Below are 24,504 nucleotides of genomic sequence, written 5' to 3'. Positions count from 1 at the left end.
AGCCAGGAGTGCAGAGCGGGGCGAGCTACACCGTGCGGACCTGTCTCCGCGAAACCTTGCGGACCTGACGCAGCTGTCGACATTCACATGAAATTGAGCTTCCATACATATGCTATATAGACGATACACATTCTTGCACACACAATCACCCATTCACAGTCCGCAATGGTCTCTTACGACGACGAAGACCCGAACGCGGGCTCCAACGACGAAGATGAGGACGAGGACGAAGATGAAGAGATGCAAGACGCAAATGGGCAAGATCAGGACAACGACGACGAAGATGAGGAGGGAGATGATGGGGATGACGATGACAACGACAATGATAATGACAACGACGACGAAGACGACGAAGACGAAGACCAACAAAACGACGCCGACGCTTCACCCTCACGCCGACCGAACGACCAAAATACTACAGCTCGAAGATCCACAAGTCGAGATCGACAGACCAACCCAGCGGTCGTCTTGACCTCACCCTCACGAGCCAACACCCGCTCTCCAGGAGGCTCAAATGGAAAGATAACCTCTTACTACCCACCCGTCCGACCCGAAGCCCTGACCGCTCAGGAGTACGACATCGTGCCCACAATGGCCGCACCGCAAGGCACCTCGATCAACGCGATCGCCGCAACACCCGATATGCGATGGGTCTTCTCTGGCGGCTCGGACGGATATGTGAGGATGTACAACTGGGTGGAGACGGCGAATGGCAAGGTGCCTCTCACAGTCGCACAAAAGCATCCATTTGTGGACAGCGTGATGAAGGCAGGATCACTGTTGACGTACTGGGAGAACGAAGAGCCGACGCCGAGGACACCTCCCTCGCATGGAGACGATGCGAAGTGGATCAGTCCGGTGTACTCGCTGGCTGTGCAGCATCAGGCGGTGTGGTTATTATCAGGGCTGGAGTCTGGAGCGATCAATCTGCAGACATGTCGACATCAAGCTGGCACGAGGATATCTACATTGCGAGGGCACACAAGTGCGGTTTCGGTCTTGTCTTTGGCGCAGGATGAGACGAGTGTGTTGAGTGGGAGCTGGGATAAGACGATATTGGACTGGGATTTGCAGACAGGTCAGCAGAAGAGGTCGTTCAAGAGTGCAGGATCACAAATCGGAGCGATCGAGGTCCGGCCGTTGAGCTCAGTGCCTGTGCCGGAGGTATCTGAGGCCAAGGTCGAGAGTGTGAATGGAACATTCGCAAGTAACAACGCGGACAAGCCGGCGCCGGGTGGGCTAAGTCGGCAGGCGTCGCGGATGGAGGGCGAGGAGGATGCGATGGGTTCGCCAGAGGGGAGTCTGTTTGGAGAGGGCGACCATGGCTCATTATTTGGAGAGGACACAGGCGGAGGCGGTGGTGGGAATGCGTTTGGAGATGATGACGACGATCTGACCAAGGCCTTGGAGAGTGAGATGCAAGGTGTTGATGAGAGTGCTGCGAATGGTACTGGCGAACTTCCTGCTGTCGAGGCGGATACCAAAATGGGTGGGATGGGGAACGGCGGGCCTGTTCGAGCGTCGTCGCATGTGGTTGAGAGTGCTGCTCCTGCTGGAAAGGATGAACGAACCACTTCGCCCAAACCTGCAGCCAACGACACCACCTCGCCTAAGCCCGACGACGACTCCGAATCAAAAGACGAGGCCGCTGGATCTCCTAAACCAACCTCCAACCCCACATCCGACGAACCTCTCACCGCTCCTCCCACCAATGACCCTGCCACAGCGACTACATCCTCAACCAGCGATCTCCCTCCCAAATCAGAATCCACCTTCCTCGATGCCGCCTTCGATGGCACCCTACGAATCTGGGACCGACGGATGCCATCACCCATCGCCACAATTCTCCCTCATGCATCAACCCCTCCATGGTGTACAGGCGCTTGCTGGTCGCCGGATGGGAACTCGTTCTATGTTGGCAGGAGGAATTGTACTGTAGATGAGTACAGTATACACGAGCTGGGAAGTCGAGGAGGGGAGCCGCGCAGGACGTTTCGATTTCAGCAGGGGAGTGGCAGTGTTTATGCGGTGAGGGGAATGCCGAATGGGAGACATTTAGTTTGGTAAGCCATCTCCTCCAGATCCCGTCTAAGGTCTGGACTTTGCTAACGTGCTCCACAGCGCCTCCCAAGACATCCTCCGCATCTACGACCTCCATTCCCCCGCCGCCGGCCAACCCAATTTCCAACCCTCCTCAACCCAGCGTCTCGGCAGCCAACCTCCCGCAGCAGGAGCAACCCCAGCTCCACGACAACACAACAAAGTCCCCTTCACGATCGTGCCGGGCCATCGAGGTGGCGTCATCTCGGCGGTGCATATCGATCCGACGTGTAGATTTATGTTGAGCGCCGCAGGGACGAGGGGTTGGGATGGAGGTGCGGGAACGGAAGTGTTGTTGGGGTATGAGATTGGGTGTCAGGGTCCGGATGGGACGTGGGTGAGGTGAGGCGATTATTATTGAGGGCGTTTCTGGATCGCATATACCCATTGGTGAATTGGATGCGAGTAGAATGGATGGATCGCATACAGCTACTGGAAGGCAGAGAGCGTGCGAGGTCAGGACGATGGAGAGAGGAGGAAAATGCTATGTAGGTCTTGAATGTGACTTGGCTACCCTCTTCTTGCCTCACACAACGAATCATCATCCTTCGCACATGTGAAGCTTCAACGTACGCTGACCACATCGCAGAGATAATGAGATGAAGTCGCTGCGGGATGTACGACTCGCCAATGGCAAGTCGGCTCAGAATGAAGCCAGACCCCGCTTCAGTTCGGATATATATTCGATTCGGGTATAAACATCTACTTACTACACCCGGCTTCACCTCACCTTCAATAAATCACCAGGTATTCACGAAGACAGCTACCATAGACACGCAGTACGTTTATCGGCTTCGTTTCTCACTTGCCAGGTTCAAGTCCCGCTTGGAATCCGGTATATTCCAGCCAAGTTCTCCAACTCCCAGATATCGATCGACTCAGCTCTGACGACGCAGTACCTGCTTTATTGGTTGCAAGGAACGATAAAGACCAAAGAACCACCCAAGGAGGTCCCCCACTGCTGCTTGAACGTGAAGACCCACCTCAGTCCCCATCGAACACAGACAACCACCACCTCCTGCAAAACATACTCGGAGCTCTCTCGAAATGGCACCTTCAAAAGAACTCCGTTTCGACAACCAAGTCGCAGTCGTTACCGGTGCCGGCGCCGGACTCGGTCGACAATACGCCCTCTGTCTCGCTTCTCGAGGCTGTAAAGTCGTGGTCAACGACTTGGGCGGGTAAGTCTGCCTCTCACATGGCACCCTCCACTATCAAGAACACGGACATCGATCTCGATCGCTGACACGATGCAGAACTTTCAACGGCGTCGGCGATTCGACTTCGTCGAAAGTTGCGGACCAAGTCGTCGAGGAGATCCGAAAAGCTGGAGGCGAAGCGGTTGCGAATTATGATAATGTACTGGATGGGGAGAAGATTGTGCAGACTGCTGTTGATACGTGGGGGAGGGTTGATATTGTGAGTCTAGAAGTCATTCATGTGGTGGGAAGGAAGGGAGCTTGATGGCTGACGTGGAGGTGCTAGCTGATCAACAATGCGGGTATTCTGAGAGATGTCAGTCTGAGGAATATGAAGGATGGGGATTGGGATGCGATTATTGGGGTTCACTTGTGAGTTTGCCGACATACTGTGGTCTGCTATGTCTGGATTGCTAATCACCATTGTTTCTTCCAGGCACGGAGCGTACAAGACCAGCAGAGCTGCATGGCCATACATGCGTAAGCAGAAGTTCGGACGGATCATCCAGACTACCAGTGCATCTGGACTGTTTGGAAACTTCGGGTCAGTGGTTTTGTTCTCTTTTGTACTCCGGATGTTGCTGATTGAATATGGGATTTCAGGCAGTCGAACTATGCGGCCGCCAAGGTCGCCCTTGTGGGTTTTGGAGAAACATTGGCGAAGGAGGGTGAGTTGAGACCTGGCGATCCGTCGATAGCGGCAACAGCTCGAGGTGGCTGACTCTGTTCCCGGCTATAGGAGCAAAGTACAACATCACATGCAATATCCTCGTACGTACCTTCATAGTCAGAAGGCCTGCAGCGGTCCAAGGTTGTCTCTCAAGTCATGTCTGCGGGTCTTAGACTGCCTCATACCTTTTGCACCCGAGCCATCGCTGACCATTCTGTTCCAGGCGCCTGGAGCTGCATCTCGCTTGACGCAGACTGTCTGGACGGAGGAGGTAAATAGCATCTTCGGATCTGCTCTCTACAAGAAGCTGACGATACCAGATGATGAGACTCATGTCGACTTCATGGGTCGTACCCCTCCCAATCTTCCTCGTTCACTCCTCCTGCAATTCAAATGGGGCGTTGTTTGAGGCAGGGGCTGGACATTTCGCCAAAATCAGATGGGAACGAAGTCGAGGTATCTTATCTCTCCCAATAGATCCACCAAAGCAGCGACTAACAAAGTAACAAGGACTCACGCTGAAAACCAACGGCCTAACACCACAGCACATCCTCAACAACTGGAGCAAAGTCACAGACGTCACCGACGCAGAACACCCCGACGGTCCTCCAGAGATGATGAAGCTCCTTCAAAACGCCAACAGCATGCCCGACAACAAGCCCGTCTCGAACGACGGACTGCAATTGAAGGGCAAAGTGGCGCTTGTGACGGGTGCCGGCGCAGGTCTCGGACGAGCATACGCCATGGAACTGGCGAAGTACGGCTGCAAGGTCATGGTTTGCGATGTTAAGAACGCCGCTACGGTCGCTGAGGAGATCAAGAAGGCTGGTGGGGAGGCGAAGTCGACTGATATTTCTGCTGAGCGGGGTGATGAGGTTGTGAAAGCGGTTGTGGACGCTTGGGGTCGTATTGATATTGCTGTGAACAATGCGGGGATTTTGAGAGATAAGAGTATGAGCAAGATGTCGTTTGAGGAGTGGACGCAGGTGAGTTGAGGGCGGTGTCGGTTTTGCTGGCTTGTGCTTAAGCTGACATATGTTCCAGGTCATGAACTGTCACCTGCGATCGACGTTCAAGGTCACGAAGGCGGTGAGATGCAGAAACACTGGCGGCTTAGTAGGTCCGATGACTGACTTTCAAATCCCAGGCCTTCCCGTACATGACGAAGCAGAAGTTCGGCCGTATTGTCGTATGTCTTTCCGCTTTTTGTTTCATGGTAAGCCATGGCTGATCACCTTTTTTGCTACTAGAACGTAACTTCCACGAGCGGTATCTACGGAAACTTTGGGTACGTATGGTAAAGACGTTGAGCTGGAACTTGATTTACTGATACGTGTGATCGTTCTAGGCAAGCCAACTACGCCGCTGGTAAGGATGCTCGCCGCATTCGATCCGAGAACAGGCACTAACATGTCCCCCTTTCTTCCTCTCAGCAAAAGCAGGCATCATCGGCTTCACCAAAGCCATCGGCCGCGAAGGTCAAAAGGTACCCCATCCCAGCCGATCCCCCTCCTCACAGCACAACACCACGACCTAACTCCCTCCCCTCCAGTACAACATCAAAACCAACGTCCTCGCCCCCTCAGCCGGAACATCCATGACCAAAACAATCTGGCCCGAAGACCTCGTTTCCGCCATGGACCCCTCCTTCGTCTCCCCCGTCGTCGCTCTCCTCTGCAGCGCCGCCTGCCCCATCAACGGTACTATCATCGAAGCGGCGGGCGGTTGGTTCGCTACGACGAGATGGCAGAGGACGAGGGGGGTGGACTTTGACTTTGAGGGGGGGTATCCGAGTGTGGAGGATGTGGCGGAGGTAAGTTATTTCTGAGGAGTGGGTGTTAGGGAGAGAGGTACTGATGAGGGGATAGGTTTTTGACAAGATTGTGAGGTTTGATGAGGAGGCGGATTGGCCGGAGACGCCGGCGGAAGGGTCGTTTTATACGCATCAGAATGTGGTGAAGTATCTTGAGGCGAAGGCGAAGCTTTGAGAGGTGGGTGTGAGGAGGGGAAGTTCGTAGATTTGCGGCAAGGATTTGAAGAGATTGTCCTTGCTTGATAGGAGTTTTGCTTGAGTTTGTAGGAACGAGGCAACGACCAAACCAAATTTCGAAGACCTTCAGAGAAGAGTGAAGACATATGTTGATCCTGTACGATCACTCATCTTGTCTACCATATCTGACGCTACCATTCGCCACCATCAGTCGCTACCATCAATGGCCATCTTAGACGAGCACCTCAGCGTCGCAGCCCAACCATCATCATCTTCTTCTTCCTCGGAATCATACGGATCGAACTCCGCTCGTCCAAAGTATGGAAGCATCGCACGCGGCTCCTCATCAGCTTGATCCGAGAAGCCATCCCAGTCGTACTCCACATCTTCCTCCTCATCTTGAGCGCCATAATCCACCAGAAGCCGTGCAATTCGCCAATCGCGACCTGCAAAAGCCCATGACAAACAGCTAGTTCCATCGGAATCAGTCGTGTTTGGATCCGCCCCGTGTTTCAAAAGAAGAGCCACGACATCGGCATGCCCACGGAAGACGGCGACCTGGAGAGGGGTGGACTCGTACCGCCCACTTTTCATGTCGATGTGGGTGGGAGATGCTTTCTGAGCCGGGTCCGTGCTTACCATGCCATTTTGAAGCATGAGTTCTACGATTGGTGCTAAGCCGTAGGATGAAGCGTAGTACAGCGGCGTAGGGGGATAGTTTCCGTCGACTTGGTCTCCCAGAAGGGTGCGAATCCAGAAGATGAAGTTGTTGTGAGAGCCTCCGGTTGCGGGGGTGGAGAGAAGAGACATGATGAGTTGTGTGTCTTGCTTGGAAAGCGATCCGCCGCTTCGTACGTGCAGACAGACGTGCATGGCCCACATGACGCTCGCATAGTCGAGAAAAGGGTATGCCCGAAAGTACCTTCTCAGGGCAGTCTCGCTGCAATCTCTCAAGTTGAACGGGTCCATAAGTAAGTATGTCAGACACGTCCGGATGATGTTTGGATTTGAGCTTTTTCGGTCCATCCAGAAGTAGCTCATACTTGACTCCCGGAGCATAGATGATTCAAGAGTGCTCCTGATCGAGCTATGCGCTAGCGATACTGTATTGGTCTTTGTGTTGCGGGCCACGAGTCCTTAACATAGGCGAAGTAATGTCTCGGGTGGCTTTATCCGACAACTGTCGTCCATCTCAAAACGTTCGCCCTCGTACACCTCGATCACGACTGCCTCAGCGAGCTCGTCCAGGGTGAAAGGTCGGTAAGCATAGCTGAGCCACATTAGCGCTTCTCGGACCAGAGCTTTGTATTCAGGCTGCACTCTGCTGAGTATGTTGATGTACGTCTCGTCCAGAGTGCCGGGTAGCTGTCCTAATGTCTGAGTCACCATTCTGGGAGTCAGACACTTGGTCAACGTGTTCATCTGGCACTCTGCCCACCGGAACATGCCCTTGGTTTGTGGCACGAGCACCTCAACGATGGTGTCGACGCTCCGCACGAGCACCTGACTAGACTCACACGTTCGTCTCACGTAAAGCTCTATGTCCGGATTGACATCGTCCAGAGCGACGTTGACTGTGGCGATCGGCCACGCCATCTCCGAGAAGAAGCTTTCGGTGGATGGTGTTGAGGATAGCAGGCAACGGAGAGTTTCGCAACGACTCAAAAGCCGCACAACACATTCGGCGATCTGCTTCAGGTTGCTGCTTTCGTTCATGGCATCCAGGATGAGGAGGGTAAGACCATTCTTCTGCACCACGTCCACCAATGCGTCTTCCAGCGACGCAATGGGAATCCTCTCCCTCTTCGCTTCTGCATCTTGAAATTGATCCAGTATTCCGGGATCTGTTGTAGCAAGCTGGACAAGCCACGATCCAACGATATTGCGCACCTCGTGAGAGGCAGCATCATTGAATGAGCAATAGAAGTACGCCACCTTGGGTCCCGAGCTCTGAGTTTTGACATGCTCGACAACTCTCGAGAGAATCGTCGTCTTGCCTGTGCCAGAGCTACCATAAAGACCCATGAGTCTCTCCTCAGGCGTACGGAACTGGATCCAAGGCTGCAAGTGATTCCGCACGAACCACATTCCCGAATCGGTGCCTTCCCAGATGCTGCAAGTTTCGCCATGGAGTACGTGTGGAGATGCTGGAGCGACGTAGTCCATGATCTTCTTGCGGCTGGTAGAATCAAAGCCATCATTTATAGTGCCTGCAATGGCTCGCAGTTCTTCTTTCATAGCCAGGATATCTGGGACGAGGTTCTGTTGGCCTCCCATCATGATCATGATGATAGACACGTTGATACGAGCAAGCCTGTCCAGAGTCTCTCCTATCGCCTCTTTGGTGAATGGCCATTTGAGTGACTGCAGCCCACGCTGAACTCGTGAGTTTCGAGACTGCATGCGATGTTGTAGGTCGTCTACGAGGGTCCTTGCATTGGCCAGACAGTCGCGCATACCATTATCGGCGACATTGCCAGGTCGCTGAGCTCCCAAATCTTCGAGTACGCCTCTGAGAGACTGCAGCTCCCTGCAAAGTCCGGCGATGTCATCCTTGGCACCACGGACTTCTTGACCATACTCGATGAGGCTTTTTATCAGTTTCGCAATGTCGAGCGTTAAAGCAACGGCCTCTGCCATCTTGGGTTCTTGACAGAGGCCAAAATGTAAGGCACCGCGGAGTAACACGCCCGAGGCACGATTTCAGCGTGTGTGTGTGAGGGCTTACTGCAAGCTGATGCATAAGCGAGCATGCACAGTGCTTAGGCGAGCTTGTAGTCCGCACTCTCGTGGCCATGCATGCCATGGCACAACGTGAATTCACATGAGCCTTGAAATGGCCCCTGCGAACTGCCGTCAACACCATCCATACGATGCTGTGAATGCGGATGCAGCTCAGTTTCATCGTTGTATTCGTACTGTACCTAGTGCACCGGCATTAGCCTGATCGAAATCCGCAGGATGTCATCCGTAGCGATGTGCCGTGAAAGACCGCATGATGAGCGGAGAATTCTCCTTGATGGCTGCAGGTGCCGTCATGCTCGACACATTGCGAAGGATGTGGATCAGACGCATTCCATGACTGGAGTGATGGCAACCGCGGCTTCTCAAAGATGCGGTTTCTGTGTTGGTGTCCTCTCTAATCAGGCACAAGTCTCCCAAAAACGCACGGACCACCGCTTAAAATGCTTACTATTGCCTCTATTCCAACCACGCCGCCAGCAACATCACCTTCCTCTCTCAGTCCCGATACCTGCAAGATGCACGACATGGCATGATTATGTCGGCGGCGTTGCACTTCCGGTCTGCTGCTCCCCATGCGCTGATTACTGCGCATTCCTTTGTCCCCTGGTCGCGCTCGTCATTACCTTAGGGCTCAACCGCGGCTGCGCGATTTTCTACCACCTCATCTCATGAACCAGCGACCATAAATCCCTCAGCGAAACCAACACAGCCCCATTCATAACCGCACAGGCGCTCGCCCAATCCAGCAATCCGTTTGTCAAAGTCAGCGTTTCCTTTTGGCATCTGAGAATCCTGCACACTGCTCGCGTGGGAAACGCTAGAGCCGTGTTCCCTCGTGGGAAGCAAGAGACCAGACCCTTCGCTTGCGTGTTCCCACGTTGTGCGGATCTGGCTAAAATGGCATTGTGCGCGCGAGATTACGCTCCCGTATTGATCATATGCTGAAGGAAGATGGCTGTGCCACGCGGATGGTGAGTGGTATATATCGAGGTCTTTCTCCTTGCCTCCTCCATCCTCTTTCTCATTGCTTCCTCCGTTTCTTCTCGATCTTCGTCTTCATCTCAATTTCACATTCCAAAATGGCGGATCCAGACTTAGAAAAGCTGCCTGCTATGCACTCTGTTGTTACCGACGACAATTTGCAGCGGACGTTCACTAACCGCGGCCGTGTCATCACATATGCCGATGACGAGCGCGGACGTCGCAGCAATGACTTCCGCCGTGCTGCAACCGGACGCTCTCGTTCGCGAGACTCAATGTCCATCCGCACCGCCCGCCGGAGCGTCGACCACGGAATTGTCCTGCCACCCGTCTTCCGCACGCTATCCTTCGGCATCGAAGAGACAAAACGCAACCTCGCAAAAGGCGCAAAAGACACGAAGCGCTCCAGCTTAAAGAAGAAGTCCAAGGATAAACGCAAGGATGCCAGCCCCAAGACGCTCGCAGAGACAGAGCTCAACAATGTCGACTACCACAAGGCTTCGATTGAGGAGCTGATGCAACGTTTCCGTTCATCGCAGACGAATGGTCTCTCTGGCGTGGCTGTACTGGCCAAGCTCAAGGAGTTTGGACGAAATGTGCCTTCTCCGCCTCCGTCGAGATGGTTCAAGCAGACGATGGGATATCTATTCGGTGGCTTTGGAGCTATTTTGTTCACTGCTTCCATTCTTGTGTTCATCGCATGGCGTCCGTTGGGAGACCCGAACCCAGGTGAGTGGCCGCTGGTCGGGCCTGAGACGTTACTTCAATGCTGATTATTCATAGCTGTTGCGAACTTGGCCCTCGGAATCGTCCTCGCTATCGTCTGGGTTGTTCAAGCAGCTTTCTCCTTCTGGCAAGACTTCTCCAGCTCCCGCGTGATGAGTTCAATCACCCAGATGCTTCCGGAATCCGTAAACGTTCTCCGAGATGGCACACAGCAAACGGTCGACGGAAGAGATGTGGTACCCGGAGACATCCTTCGCATTTCCATCGGCAACAAGCTTCCAGCAGACGTCCGCTTTCTCGACATCCAAGACGCCAAGTTCGACCGCAGTATCCTCACTGGAGAGCCTCTCCCGCTTCTTGGATCTGTCGACTCCACGGATGACAACTACCTCGAGACCGCTAACATTGGCTTGGCCGGAACGCATTGTGTCTCGGGTACCGCCTGGGGTCTTATCGTGGAGACGGGTGATCGCACTGTCTTTGGCAGGATTGCGAAGCTTACAAGCGCTCCAAAGAGTTCGTGGCAATCCCAAGCATGGCAGGCATAGAGATATGACTGTCAGGCCATTTAAAACGTCGCTGAGACACACGCTAACTTTCGAACTTCGCTTCTAGAGGGCATGTCTCCGCTGCAGAAGGAGATCTTCTACTTCGTTTCTTTGATCGTCTGCATCATGCTGACGATGGTGACTATCGTGCTCATCATCTGGGGAGCGTAAGTGATTCCGGAGATGGGCCTGAGCGAGCATTGCAAGCCGCCAGTGCCGGAGTTTCCCCAAGACCTGACTGACATGCATTCTTCGAATAGATGGCTCCGACAAGACCACAGGGACTGGATCTCAGTCTCCAACCTCATCGTCTCGTGCGTGAGTGTTGCAGTAGCCTTCATACCCGAGGGATTGCCCATCGCTGTCACTGCCTCGTTGACGATCACCGCTTCCATCATGAAGAAGAACAACATCCTCTGCAAGAGTTTGAAGACTGTGGAGACGCTCGGCAGTGTCAATATCATCTGCTCGGATAAGACTGGCACTCTCACAAGGAACCAGATGACGTAAGTTGTCGAAGGGCAGAATGCTTGCAGCCAGAGGTCGTCCCTCGAGCTAGGCCATCGTATCTCGGTCTTGTCTTGCAGACTTATACCTTCTACATCCAAGCCATCGCTAACTCTCCCCCTCTTCCAGCGTGACCGACTTCCTCGTCGGCAAGGACCAAATTTCCGCCAAAGCCGCCCCTTCTCACTACCCAACCAGTGAAGGCTGCCGCCAACTCGCCAACTGCGCCTCCCTAGTCAACGAAGCCGAATTCGACGCATCGACCATGGACCGCGCCATCGCCGACAGACTCATCCGCGGAGACGCCACCGATAGCAGCTTACTCCGCTTCGTCGAAAGCATGCGTTCCGTCGCCGAAATCCGCCGCAGCTGGACCTCCCGCTTCAAGATCGCATTCAACAGCAAAAACAAGTTCGCAGTCACCGAAGCAGTTAGCGATACCGCCGACTCCACTGATTCAGCTTTGCTGTTCGTCAAGGGCGCGCCGGATGTTCTTCTGCCGAGATGCGCGCGTTATGTTGATGCTGATGGTGTGACGCAGTCGCTTTCGGTGGAGGAGAAGAGACGGCTTGAGGAGATCAAGGATTATTGGTCTAGTCAGGGGAAGAGAGTGGTTTTGTTGGCTTCGAAGCCACTCAACAAGACTCTGTTTGATCCTGCGACGCAACAGCGCGAGTATGAGCGAGATGTCATGGGTCGGATTGAGAGTGACTTGATTCTGGTCGGTCTTGTTGCTATTGTTGATGCGCTGCGACCTGAGATTCCGGACGTGGTCGCCACGTTGCGCGGAGCGGGGATCAAAGTTGCAATGGTTAGTTCTTCTGCCTATTGCAGATCGAATTCTGTATCGCTGTGTTATTTGAACATCGCTGACCCTTCTACGTTTAGGTGACCGGCGACTTCAAGTTGACAGCAGCAGCGATCGCCGCCTCAGCCGGCATTCTCACTTGCCAACCACACGAAGCCGACGACGTTACACACCTGACCTTCGACGAAGAATACCTGGACAACGCTGGAATCCATGAGGAGAAAGGAAGAGTCTCACAAGACTCGATCTCCACAAAGTCCATCGTCCTAAGCGGAGCCGATATCGAGACTCTAGACGATCACATGTGGGACAAGCTCGCGACTTACGACGAGGTCGTCTTTGCAAGGACTACGCCTGAACACAAGCTCAAGATTGTGAAGGAGTATCAAGAGCGGGAGTTCATTGTTGGCATGACTGGTATGCTCAGCCCTGGCGATGATATCTAGCAGTGCTAACGACGCTCAGGTGACGGCGTGAACGATGCTCCCTCGTTAAAGCAGAGCGACGTTGGTATCGCCATGGGTAAGTATTTCCATACAATACTTGTGCCGTGGGCTGCGAGTGCCGCATCTCAACTCGTCTTGGCACCTCTTAGCCTAAAGCATCGCTGACCCTTTTGCTCCTCTCAGGCTCCGGAAGCGACATCGCCATCGAAGCCGCCGACATGGTCCTCCTCGACAGTTTCGCAGCCATCGTCGAAGCAGTCAAATACGGCCGCGTGGTCTACGACAACCTGAAGAAGACCATCTGCTATCTCCTTCCCGCCGGATCTTTCGCCGAATTCCTGCCGGTCATCACGAACATCGCCTTTGGACTGCCGCAGATTCTTTCCTCTTTCCTCATGATAATCATCTGCTGTTTTACGGATTGCGCTGCAGCCACAGCTATGGCGTATGAAGCTCCTGAAGCAGATGTCATGCTGCGCAAGCCGAGGAATGCGAAGAAGGATCGGTTGGTCAACTGGAAGCTCATCTTGCAGGTAAGTGCTGAAGTGCATGCACGCAAGCAAGTCTTGCTCGGCATCGATTCATCATTTTATGGACTATGGCTGACTCTTTACTAGGCATACGGGTTCATCGGTATGCTGGAGTCAGTCTGCAGCTTCGCAATGGCCTACTGGCTGGCAGAAAGGCGAGGCATTCCCTTCAGCACGCTGTGGTTTGGCTTCGGTGAGTCTGCCCTTCCGCCCTTGGTGTCCGAACCTCTGCTGACCTTTTCCAGGTGCCGTCCCTACCGGGATGAGCAGCGATCGCTACACCGAGATTCTGAACGAGGCGAGCGCGGTGTATTTTGTAATTTCCATTCCACTCTAGCAATACAATAGAGCGTGGCTGACTAAAATCTTGCAGGTCAACTTGGTGGTTATGCAATGGGTGAGTAGTCCTCTTCGACTCTGTAGTCGAACGCAACTGACGGATCTCTTAGTTCGTCGTCTTCGCCCTTCGAACCCGCCGGCTCTCCGTCCTCAAGCAGCGCATCAATTACCTCCTTGGACCGGCAATCATCTTCGCCCTGTTGATTGCCATCCTGTTCTTATACCCGACGCCTTTCCACAACAAATTAGGAACTTCAGTAATTCCCGTTGAGTACTGGTTCCTACCTATGGCATTCGGAGCCTCGATTCTTGGATTGGATGAATTGAGGAAAGCGGGAGTGCGAAGGTGGCCATCTGGTTTGCTTGCCAGGATTGCTTGGTAGAGTTGAAATTAGCGAGGAGTTGGAGGAGGAATTATAGATCAGCGCTGTTTTCAGCCAGCCTACATACGACAGAGATGAAGACGAGCTTGATAAGATGTGTTACGGTAGATTACACTCGTGGATTTCCAACGGAGCCACCTCCGGCCATACAGAGCTGCCAAGACCAAAGCATAGCATCGATGCAGCAAAGGTCCTTCTCCAGACACGCTCTCAAACCTCTCACGACAAAGCGCAGCAAGTCTCGAGTAGCGACGTTCTTGCGCTTCTGTTGAAATCCCCTCGAATGCAATCCAGACCAGTCGAGCTTGCCGTAGTGCCAAGCAGGTCTCCGGTGTATTCTGAGCATGTCAGGCTGCGCACCGTTTGCGTTTTCCTAGCCGATGTGGCTACAGGCAGCTTGAGAACCTCTCTGTTTGCAGCGCACAACACAGACGCTAAATCCTGATAGTCACTTTTGAAGGGCAATCCGTGACTTTCGTTCTGAGTCGGCCGCTTTCGACAACTTTTCGGCAAGCTCCATGTGTTGCGCATAACATCTAAAAAACACCAATCAGAAATGGCCGTCCATCCAGGGCCAAGCAGGCTCTTTCGAAGAAGAAAGAAAGCTTTCGAACACATGCGCAAACTTCATCGAGATCTGGAGGACTTGAAGAAGGAGAAGGAGAGAGAAAGCGCAGCTTCCGATCGAAAGCTCCGAATGACTGAAGGCGAACTTGGAATAGCGCAAGAGTTCGCGAAGGCATACGAGTCGGATGTCGAAAAGTGGAAGAGCAGATATGAGACTGTCAAGGCGATCAATTGGAAGCTTGAGGAGAGCATACGAGCGGTCGAAGCAGACAAGGCGCTGCTCGTGAGGCGCATTGCTGAGCTGCTTGGCGAGTATGATGGTGGCAGCGATTGCTCCAGCTCTTCACTGAAAGGAAAGGCCGATACTCGTCCTGCGGGATACTTGAGGAATGTTCGGGATTCACTGGATGAGACTGTGGTTCAACAGTACCACGACGGCGCAAGAGCACGCAGAGGTAGCGAGGAGAGTTGCGCTCGAGTGTCTTTCGATGATACGCCTCGGCTGGACACTTTGGCACCTCATTCAGAATTGGACGCCGACTCTTCGTCAGGATCGCCTGCGCATCGACTGAACTTTGAAGCGGCCTTGTCTGGACATCCAGCCGAGCGACGATTACTTTCCTCCAAGATGCATCAGTGGTGGATGGACTTGAAAGTGCAAGAGCCTTTCGACGGAAGTACCGATGTGCTTGATAGCACGGATGCTGATGGGATTGTACCGGAAGTGGGTTGCGGAGGCAAAGGCAGCCCGGTTCCAAGAACCATGCCGGGAGATTCAGAGCCATCTCAGTCTATCGAAAACGACTTTGAAACTACGCAACCTTTCCGGGACTCAGCCTCGATCCGGACGGTGCACCTACGTAAGAGTGTCCGCTCTGAAAGCTACTCAAGGCCGCACAATCCCACTCCTGTCCAGGCTGCAGCCGGAGGTGAAGCGTCCGAGGCCATTGAAAGCAGCGCAGGAATTGCTTATCAGCGCCATAGTACTGAGGCTAGCGAGCACGGTGCAGACGCTGGCGTGATGGCAAGGCATAACAAGCGCAAATCCTACATCTTCCGGACCGGTCTCAAAGTCCTTCCAAAGTTCAGAATGTCGGCATCTGATCTCCTGCAGAAGATGGGCGATACATTTGCTTTTGATCGAATCGAGAGGAAGAGATATCGGACGCAGCGAATGGAGGAACTGATCGCTAGAACGTGCGCTGCTGAGCAGTATGAGGACGCAGTAGGGGCGTGATGATGGTGATGGTGACTAAGACGTTTGGATATAAGGACCGGAGAGTGGAAGCTGGCAAAGCAGATTTTGGGAAGACACTATTCGAACAATTGAATCGGACCCAGGACGATACAACAACGACATGGAGGCGTATACCTTAGTTAGATGAGAGTGTATGGATGGAAGTGAGGTTCATTGCGTGGAAGTTTCAGCCGGGCGGCCGAAAGATCACGTAAGCAATGCGATCCACAATCTGTGCGACAACGACATCGACATCGATATCGCCACAATCCCAAGCCGATGATGACAAGGGACCGCTTCACATTCATACGACATCAAAGCCATGGCCTGGCATAAACAGCATCGATGGCCGCGGGAATGACAGACAACAAACCAGTGGCGGTGTCGCTGGCGACGGCGAAGTTCATGCCAGTGTTCCTACTTGGTTGCATTGTCTACGCCTCATATGTTGTCATCCACCCTCTGACGATCAAGTATCTGCTGAGTCCGCCCCGAGGCGACATCCCACGCCGGCTGGTCCTTGGAATCGTGTTCCCTACAATCTACAGCCTTTTATTGATCCCGGTGATCGCATGCTATATTCGCCTCCTGCTGGTCGTGTTCCTCAATCCTGGCTACGTCCCGCTCGGACTGGAAAAGAAACCCGACATCAAGGAGCCGCAGCCTGGTCTGGAGGAATACTGGAGACGAGACGCCTTCATTTGCGATCAGAATGGGATGCCCATCTGGTGTTTTCACTGCAACAATTGGAAACCTGACAGAACTCATCACAACCAGGACACTGCTCGATGTACCAGGAAGATGGACCATTTCTGTCCGTGGGTGGGCGGTGTTGTCGGCGAGAGGTGAGATAATCAGGCAATGATGTGAGGGGCGAAATGCTAACGAGTACCCGCAGAGCTTTCAAATTCTTCATGCAATTTCTCTTCTATACCATGATCTTTACGGCCTATCTTACTGGAATACTTGCATGGGTTGTGCAATCATACAAAGGCGACGTTCACTTATTCGTGGCGATAGGTCTTGCAGGCTTCTTTCTTCTCTTCTCGGCAGGCATGGTGATGAATGGCTTGAACATGGTGTTCAAGAACGTGACCACCATCGAGCTCGTCAGCAAAAGGATCTACATGGCTGTGATCCTCCCTCCTGAAAGACAAACGGAACTCCTGGCTCCTCCTCCGCTAGCCAAACTGTCATCAGGCTCCTCCGACCACGAAAGCGAACGACCTACCACTTCCGAACTGGACGATCCATCTCACATCAACTACTTCCAACGGCAGCAATCCTCATCATCACGGCGAAACCCCTCCCCGTCAAAGCCGTCCCGTCGTATCTGGAAAGGCGCCATCACGTACCCACTTCATCTCCCCACCGATCGGCCTCCCATCCCAGCTCCTCCACAACGAGCATTTGCCATTCTTCAACTTCCGCCTGGTCTTAACCCTTGGAACCTGGGTAGCGTATATGCGAACTTCACTGCAGTCTTTGGCGAATTCGTCGTCGACTGGCTTCTCCCTCTCAAGCATTCTCCGTGCTGTGATCACTCCTCGGACATATCGGAGTATCCGCTTGGTCCAGAATTCGAGCTTATGTTGAGAGACGCGGGACTGGCGAATCATGATAGTAGCAACGAGAGAAGAGGGAGCCTGACAACGGGAGTCACGAGCAGCAGCGAGAGGAAGCGTCGGCGAAGAGTTTTGGATAAAAGCTGGCAGAACGGAGAGCGGCCGGATGCGTGGGACAGTCATAGGGAGGCAAGGCGCATGCGGAAACAATGGCGAGAGCGTGCGACGGCCTCTAAACATCCCGACAGAGACCCGGACAGCACCCCGGAGCACGACGAGGCGAAGGAATGAACTGAACAAAGCAAGCAGAAAAACATTTACAGCGCAAATACGACCATCATATCGCTACTGATCAAGACGACACCAGGAGATCAGGTATCAGGCGCATGTTTCATTCTCTAGAGTGTTGCCAACTCACATCAACACTGACACTGCTCGGTGCAGCGACACTTGTTAATCTGCGACAAGCTACCGAGCGGACTCTGTGGGACAAACTCTTGCGGATCGCTCATCTCGCGACACTTTTCTCGCAGCAATGCGCTTCCCTCGCACCACCCTGCTACCCGAGACTTGCCTGCCTGTCACTCCCATCAATCGCTTGACTGTCCTCCGATGAAGTGCGAGGTCCTCCAGTCGGGGCCAGCTTGGCATCCACCGCAACCAACTTCTCGTCCTTTAGCAACGAGATCTTTGCTTGCCGCTTCTTTGAGCTTGCCAGGCCCTCCCGATAATCGCTCACAAGGTCTTCGAGCACGGTGTTTCGTTCTTTGATCGCAGCAACCGCCTTCTGTAACTTGGCACTTTCCTCCTTCGTTTCCACGCTCCATTTCCGTACTGTTGCATTGGCACTTTTCCAATCACCAATCTCGACCCGAAGGCCTTCGATCTTGTTTTCCAACTGTTCATATTCTTCTGCCTGCTCTTGCTCGATCTGCTCGAGTCGCCCGATCTCCTTCTTTTGCTTGGTAATCCTGTTCCTGCGGGTCTCGAGGAGGTCGTTCTTGCCCGAAAGCTGCGTCTCGAATTCTGCCTTCGCCTTCTCCTGCGTGGTTTTCTGCTCGTCGAGATCTTGGAGTGCTTTACGAGTCTCGGCCCCGCCTTGCTCAAGTGCTTTCTTGTGTTCGACCAGCAGCATTTCGTTTGCCTGTACGAGAGCGCGAATCCGTTGGTCCGCCTTTTCGAGCTCCGCCGTTGATTGCTCAAGTTCAGCTTTCGCATCTTCGTATTTTCGGATGAGGATGAGTTCTGCCGCAGGCCGCCACTGAAACCCTCCTTCCTTCTTTGCGCCGGACACAGAAATTGCGCTGCTTTTACCAGGCAGTGGTGTGCTCGGTTTCAGCTGGGGATCTGCTCGTTCTCGTGCAGTCTGAGCTGCTCTGGCGGGAAGCGGCGATTTCTGACAGCCAGCTGCGCATTTTGGCTCAGCCATTGTGAATTGTCCGAGCTTGTGCTGAGACTGTATGATATTGAGAGACTCCGAATTCGAAAGCTTTCAACGGAAGGGAAGAATTCCGACTTTTACATGCAAACGCATACCGAGCAAACAGAGTCTCAGACGGCAGTGTCCGCACGACCGTGCTCGAGGGAAACGACATCTTGCCAAATCATATGAACCCGCTGCCACTACGTTCTGGGTGTATGAGCTACCCAGGTCGTTCAACGATGATTGCTACGAGGTCAAGTGAAGCGAAGCATGGCGAATGGATCTGTACGCCTTATGTGTTTTTCAGGCCCGCGCGTGCCAATTTCGCTGGAGTTTCTCGCCTCGTACCAATCCCAGATTCGCCCTGCGTCAATCTTGTCGCATGGCCACAGCGGAGCAGCATCCCCATGACATGACGATGTTGCCCTCAGAATCCATATTGATACTGCGGAGCGAACTTCGACGCCGTCTGCGCAAGTCTGGAGTCCACCGAAACCAGTTTCTCGCCTTTTGAACGTGAGATCTTCGCCTGCCTCAGCTCCGAATCTGCCAGATCCATCCGATACTCTACTGCGATCTTCTCGAGAACCGCATACCTGTTGCCGAGTGCCGTCTTGCTCGCCTCGAGGGAATCGTACTGCTTCTCAAGCTCTTCCATGTCCTCCTGCAGAAAAGTGTAATTGCCGCTCACTTCCGAGAGTCTTGTCTGCAAGCGTTTGTTAGACACCTCCAACTTCTCAACCACAGACTCTGCCGCATCTCTGTCCACCACCGCATCTGCATAGAGCTCCTCCAGCTCCGCATTTCGATTCGCGAACTGTGCGTTCACTTCTTCAAGTACCCTGACCGTGTCCTCCCTGATCTCGTCAAGCTCGGCATTCGTCTGCTCGACTTGAGCTTTCGCTCGTTTGTTTGCTTGGATGAGAAGCTCTTCGTCCGATGCTGAGCGACGCTTTCTTTTCTTGGAGTCAGCAGAAGTGCCGTTCTTGCTTGCAGCGGTGCTTGCTTTGCCGGATCCACGACGAAGCTGGCGACCGGTATTGGATTCGTTGTTTGAGCACATGATGGTATGCTTGCTGTCGATGTTGCTTGACTAGTGGTCTGTGTTGAGGTGGACGCTTGAGCTGCAGTGAAATTGTGTTTGGATGATGAGTGGCGGCGGGTTCAGGAGCTGTCGGGCTTAAGTGGAGCTAGTGTCATTGTCACATGCTGACAGACCGCATGCAAGGCTCGAGTGAAGCAACGGAGTCACATGCCAGAGGACGACGGTTGCGTACAAGCTAACGCCCGCCAGCGGTACAGCGGGTTATTCATCAGGCACCTCAGATCCTGGCTGTCTCGAGCAGTATCGTTGCATGGCAGAAACTGCCATTGCATCTCGTTCGGAGACATGCATCATGGTCGCGGCGAAATGGCAATGCTCCACGTAGGCCTCGTAGTATGTGGATGAGGCCATCTTCCTTTGCGACCTCCTTACTCTCTCATCCCTCGCCCTGGCCTCCTTCATACCGTCCTTCCAGTTCCCACGACGGCGCTTCTCCGAGTATTACTCTCTCTCTCTCGACTGCAGTCGCTCATCCTGCTACAGCTTCAGTCCCACCAGTTCCGAGCTTTGAGCTGTCTCAAACCAGCATTGAGATCGTGATTTGATCGGACCCATTTTCGTCCAGCTTCCTCTTTACAGTCCTCCTTGTCCTGTTTCGTGCCTGCGACTCCTCCTCTGTGTACTTCAGCGATCAGGGCAAAGCTCGTATCGTACTTGCTCTAGCCAGTCCCGGCATTCCTTGAGGAGTAGATGCTTGCAACACTTCACGAGCATTCCCCTGCTCCGCAGTCAATGGCACCTTTACGGACGGAATAACTTGGCGGACCGGCAAGAGGATGGCGAGAGCAGCGTACTGAGCAATGCGAATTACTGTATCATAACATGACAATCTGTCCGCGTTCTGCTTAATCGAACTTGTTTCGCATTTTCCGATCCAATGCCATCATCACTGAGTGACATGTTGTGTGACCTCAAGAAGCAGCAGAGCAGCACCGCACACGGCAAGGCTTTGTTGACCTTCATTGTCTAGTCAGGTCTTGTGGTCCTGCGCCATTTACTTCTCGTTCGGCAGGCTCTTCGACGAGCTGCGACGTTTCCAGCCGCCCATTCTTGACACCCGTCACTCTCCTCTTGTCCGCGACATCCTCGCTTCAGTAGCTGGCCACCATGTTGAATGCCCAACAATCCACGATGAAGGCGCTCCTCCCTCTTGACGAGCGTTATTCCCGTTCCTTCGAGCTCCTCCTGTTGCTCCCCAGGCTCTTCGTGACCCTTTGCGTCCTTACAACTTTCGCCCAGCGTCGAGAAGCTCTTGCACGCTTTTCTTATCCAGCGTAAACTTTCTGACTTCATCATTCAGAGCATCTTTCTCCTCCTGCAGCGCTGCTATCTGCTTCTCCTGCCGCGCAACCTCTTTTCGAAGCTCTGCGTTCTGCATCTCCAATTCCGACATCCTCTCTTTGCGAATCCCGTGGAGCTCGACGTATGTCTGATCAACCCAAGCCCTTTCTTGTTTGTTCTCCTCGATAAGGCACTGCTCGTCATATGCTGGGAAAGCTCTTCTCTTCCTCGCACTGAATAATCCTCCGCTTGACGCAGAGAAAAGCTCGTTGTTGCGACCAATGGCTCCGCCGACCCCCTGGATGCCGCGACATCTGTTCTGCTTGTAGTCCTCAAGCCTCAGTTCCTCAGGACTCTTGGTTCGAAATTTTTCCTGGAATGTGATGGACTGATAGTGATAGTAACGTATCTCACCATCATAGCCGTCAGCGTATTCGACGAATGCGTGGAATTGGGCACCGCCGGTGTTGTCGCTAGAAGGAGTGCGCGGTGCAGTGGTGTCGCCGTTGAGACCGGAGCTGTTGGTATTGAAAGTCGCCATGCTGCTGCTGGCTGGTGATATTCCCTGGAAGCCAGCTGCGCTAAGTTTTCCAGTGATGCTCAGCTGGAATGAGGCCGCGCGCGCTTGATGTGTCTTATTGGCGTTTTGTGTTGCGAAGACTGGTAACGGTATGCGTCAACATGCTAGAGGAAATCCGTGCATGCAAACGGATTCTTGGCGGCACGACCTGGACCGCTCTCTGTGGAGCGCTGCTCTCCCAGCTGCATAGCCGTATCAGCTCGTTCCTTCCCATGCCGCGATTCACGTACCGCCCTTTCACTTCCCACCATCACGCCCTTCACTTCGCCCTCCGAATATGTTCCGCAATCCCCAGCATGCCCGCAAAAGCAATCAACTCCACCTCCAACCCCAACTCCATCATAAACTCCACCCTCGCAATGTCCGTCGAATTAAACCACGACCGATTCGTGATGTAAACCGCCAACACCCGCTCAGAACAGCTCTTGTCGATGAGCTTGTAGTCGCCGTTGCGCCAGTCTGAAGCACCGAGTTCTGTTCTGTGTGTTCTGTCATCGCAGTCAACATTTCCGTCCAAATTGGTATTTTTCAACAAGTCAGAAGACAACTGTACACTCACCTCTTCCACGCATAATTCTTTCCCTTCCAGGAGAATCCATATTGACTACTACCAAAACTCTGACTCTCGACATCATGCCATTTTCCCACCGCATCCGGATTCCCCAACTTGACTCTGCAGCCCGAACTCGTCATCCTCAGCCGTGTCGCGACGACGATTGGACCATTCACCGACTTCGTGTGGATATTGATCTGAGGAGGTCCCAGGAAGCCAGAGCTGGTGTTGACCCAGAGGAAGGGCTTGCCGTTCTGGCTGAGCACCAGGTGCCTTGTTGTGAAGGTGCCGGTGTTGGTCAAGGCGAATGTCTTGAGAGGAGAATATTTTGGTGGCGGTGCTGTTGGGATAGGTTCTGTGACTTCTGTTGCGGGCGGAGAGTAGCTGGGTAGTGCTTCTTTGTTGGAGTCCATCCTGGCGGGTATGTTTCATGCGGTCGCGCGGTGTGGTCTTTGATGTGAGGAGATGCAATGGCTGGCAACACATGAGCTCAGATGGACATATATGTGAAGCTCAGCTCGATAGACCAAAAGAGATGCCTTCGGCTATACCTCGCACGTGAGCTCGACAAGGCGCAGTTGCTTGACATGAGGTCGAAAGGATTCGCTTCAATCTTGGTATGGTGTCATAGGACCGCACCGAAGTGGGCCTCCTTCTTGAACTGGTCACATGAGGTGTACAGAATGGCTGTCCGGCTGCTTCTCCAGTCGGACAAAGATGGTTGCACCTCGTCATACCCTCGTACGGTCCCAGAGTCGCCGTCTGATGCGAAGTGATGTGGTATTTTTCGTGCCTCAGGCCTGAAGCTGAGTCATCCATCGATGAGCTCCAGCTGGAATGGAATTGAACATCTTTTTTTACGAAGGACACTCGAAGACAAAATCGTACAACAATGTCCCTCATTTCACTCTCGCCCGCTCTACTACTTACCCTGAGACAGTCGCTGAGCCATTGGCACCGGTGACCACACGCATGTCGCCTCATGAGACACAATCAATGCCAACAATGCCATCGTCCGATCGACCTGCGACAAGCCTGAGAGCAGTCCAAGACCCAGCGGCCAGACTGACACCAACCCAGACACATGCCCAATCCAGCTCGCTCACCTCAGCACCTACAGCACGTTGAACAACCCCATCCCAGACAATCCGACGCATCGCCCGCGCGAAACTCACCTGATCCATCACATCAGTGTCACCAACCCCCGGACCCGAGCGGTAGACCAATCAACATCCACGAGTAACTCCGATTCCGACCGGGGAGTGTCGATCATCCTGGACTTATCTCTCCACATCGCCGGGATTCAGCTTATCGGATTGCGGGCTGCGGAGCTAAGCTGTCGTGTCGCCGATGGTGTGCGTGGCCTTGCTCCTTTTTTGGTGGCATGATAACGAGATCGGATGAGGTATAAGTATTTGGGTGGATCCGCTTCTGTCAGATGGATCTTTCTGGTATACCATCTCCACACTGTTGACTCCCTCAAGACTAGTTGATCTATATACAACTTCAATACACTCAATCAACCACGCTGTGCAACATCTCAACAAGCACACCATCCAACCAAGCAATACGATCACTATTTGACAAACCACACCAAAATGCAACTCCCAATCCACCTCCCAAACCACCGCAAAAACTCCTCAACCAGCAGCATGCGCTCCTCTTCCTCGTCCTCCTCATCATCAATCGAGGAAACCCTCATGGCCACGATGCTCCCGATGGCTCCGCGGGAGTCCCACTACGTCGTCTCGGAAAAGAGCCGCCAACAAAGACTACTCGCCAAATGCAAGCGAGTAGTTGCTCTGCCAAGGCCAGCGGAGAGAGAGTGAATGAATCGATCGTCACAAATGGGAAAGATTTTGTGATGGAACGGGAGACCGCCAAGCACGATCCTTTTGGCGCAAGCTGCTCGACCGAACGAGGATCTTTGGAGCTCGATGCGCTCGCAATAGAGAGTGATGGCATTGAACACGAGGAATTCCTGGTCGTGGAGAACAAAAGCACTGCACTTTGGGGAGGCATGAATTAGGGAGTCAAATCGGCATCTGGGTCCGGCTAATGCTCAAAATGGAAGCCGGTGGAAGTCAAGGTCGGCAAACTTCAGATTGATCGTCTGCCGCATGCGTGGAGTACCGCAGCTCCGAGTCGCGGTAGAATGCCTTAGGAAGGGTTTGGACGACGGAGCGGGTGTGCAGGTTGTCGGAATGGAGGACGAAGGGCT

The 24,504-nt window shown here is 53.4% G+C and overlaps 8 protein-coding genes across 8 annotated transcripts; 5 read left to right on the top strand and 3 right to left on the bottom strand.

Annotated features, from left to right (window-relative positions):
* Nucleotides 1-129: 129 nt before the first annotated feature.
* MYCGRDRAFT_70482 (uncharacterized protein) lies at nucleotides 130-2,446 on the top strand (the record flags this gene model as incomplete). The annotated part of the gene is made up of 4 exons (XM_003854139.1): nucleotides 130-1,447; nucleotides 1,592-2,063; nucleotides 2,122-2,204; nucleotides 2,244-2,446. The coding sequence occupies 4 exons, from the start codon at nucleotides 166-168 to the stop codon at nucleotides 2,444-2,446; spliced, it is 2,040 nt and encodes a 679-aa protein (XP_003854187.1).
* Nucleotides 2,447-3,162: 716 nt separating this feature from the next.
* MYCGRDRAFT_20760 (uncharacterized protein) lies at nucleotides 3,163-5,740 on the top strand (the record flags this gene model as incomplete). The annotated part of the gene is made up of 15 exons (XM_003854140.1): nucleotides 3,163-3,281; nucleotides 3,357-3,519; nucleotides 3,586-3,671; nucleotides 3,736-3,847; nucleotides 3,907-3,967; nucleotides 4,039-4,070; nucleotides 4,193-4,240; nucleotides 4,290-4,425; nucleotides 4,480-4,955; nucleotides 5,014-5,058; nucleotides 5,117-5,158; nucleotides 5,220-5,257; nucleotides 5,318-5,337; nucleotides 5,403-5,455; nucleotides 5,522-5,740. Coding segments are annotated over 15 exons (1,650 nt in total), but the record flags the coding sequence as incomplete, so codon positions are not given.
* Nucleotides 5,741-6,166: 426 nt separating this feature from the next.
* MYCGRDRAFT_108872 (uncharacterized protein) lies at nucleotides 6,167-8,599 on the bottom strand (the record flags this gene model as incomplete). The annotated part of the gene is made up of 2 exons (XM_003854054.1): nucleotides 6,167-7,001; nucleotides 7,173-8,599. 2 exons carry the CDS (start codon nucleotides 8,597-8,599, stop codon nucleotides 6,167-6,169), a joined length of 2,262 nt encoding a protein of 753 aa, XP_003854102.1.
* A 1,361-nt stretch (nucleotides 8,600-9,960) lies between these two features.
* MYCGRDRAFT_70478 (uncharacterized protein) lies at nucleotides 9,961-13,972 on the top strand (the record flags this gene model as incomplete). Its single annotated transcript, XM_003854141.1, has 12 exons — nucleotides 9,961-10,414; nucleotides 10,469-10,927; nucleotides 11,027-11,126; nucleotides 11,220-11,465; nucleotides 11,596-12,277; nucleotides 12,355-12,691; nucleotides 12,740-12,796; nucleotides 12,904-13,253; nucleotides 13,338-13,443; nucleotides 13,496-13,566; nucleotides 13,624-13,647; nucleotides 13,700-13,972. The coding sequence occupies 12 exons, from the start codon at nucleotides 9,961-9,963 to the stop codon at nucleotides 13,970-13,972; spliced, it is 3,159 nt and encodes a 1,052-aa protein (XP_003854189.1).
* Nucleotides 13,973-16,565: 2,593 nt separating this feature from the next.
* MYCGRDRAFT_99738 (uncharacterized protein) lies at nucleotides 16,566-17,799 on the top strand (the record flags this gene model as incomplete). Its single annotated transcript, XM_003854142.1, has 2 exons — nucleotides 16,566-16,621; nucleotides 16,675-17,799. The coding sequence occupies 2 exons, from the start codon at nucleotides 16,578-16,580 to the stop codon at nucleotides 17,630-17,632; spliced, it is 1,002 nt and encodes a 333-aa protein (XP_003854190.1).
* Nucleotides 17,800-17,851: 52 nt separating this feature from the next.
* MYCGRDRAFT_108869 (uncharacterized protein) lies at nucleotides 17,852-19,827 on the bottom strand (the record flags this gene model as incomplete). Its single annotated transcript, XM_003854053.1, has 3 exons — nucleotides 17,852-18,797; nucleotides 19,113-19,128; nucleotides 19,361-19,827. 3 exons carry the CDS (start codon nucleotides 19,825-19,827, stop codon nucleotides 17,901-17,903), a joined length of 1,380 nt encoding a protein of 459 aa, XP_003854101.1.
* Nucleotides 19,828-22,019: 2,192 nt separating this feature from the next.
* On the bottom strand, nucleotides 22,020-23,088 carry MYCGRDRAFT_103943 (uncharacterized protein; the record flags this gene model as incomplete). Its single annotated transcript, XM_003854052.1, has 2 exons — nucleotides 22,020-22,218; nucleotides 22,290-23,088. Coding segments are annotated over 2 exons (606 nt in total), but the record flags the coding sequence as incomplete, so codon positions are not given.
* A 680-nt stretch (nucleotides 23,089-23,768) lies between these two features.
* MYCGRDRAFT_103942 (uncharacterized protein) lies at nucleotides 23,769-24,419 on the top strand (the record flags this gene model as incomplete). Its single annotated transcript, XM_003854143.1, has 1 exon — nucleotides 23,769-24,419. The coding sequence occupies one exon, from the start codon at nucleotides 24,067-24,069 to the stop codon at nucleotides 24,310-24,312; it is 246 nt and encodes an 81-aa protein (XP_003854191.1).
* Nucleotides 24,420-24,504: the final 85 nt, after the last annotated feature.

The sequence above is a fragment of the Zymoseptoria tritici genome, chromosome 3 (genome assembly GCF_000219625.1).
Source record: "Zymoseptoria tritici IPO323 chromosome 3, whole genome shotgun sequence".
Lineage (NCBI taxonomy): Eukaryota > Fungi > Ascomycota > Dothideomycetes > Mycosphaerellales > Mycosphaerellaceae > Zymoseptoria > Zymoseptoria tritici.
This window is presented reverse-complemented; position numbering and strand designations above follow the sequence as displayed.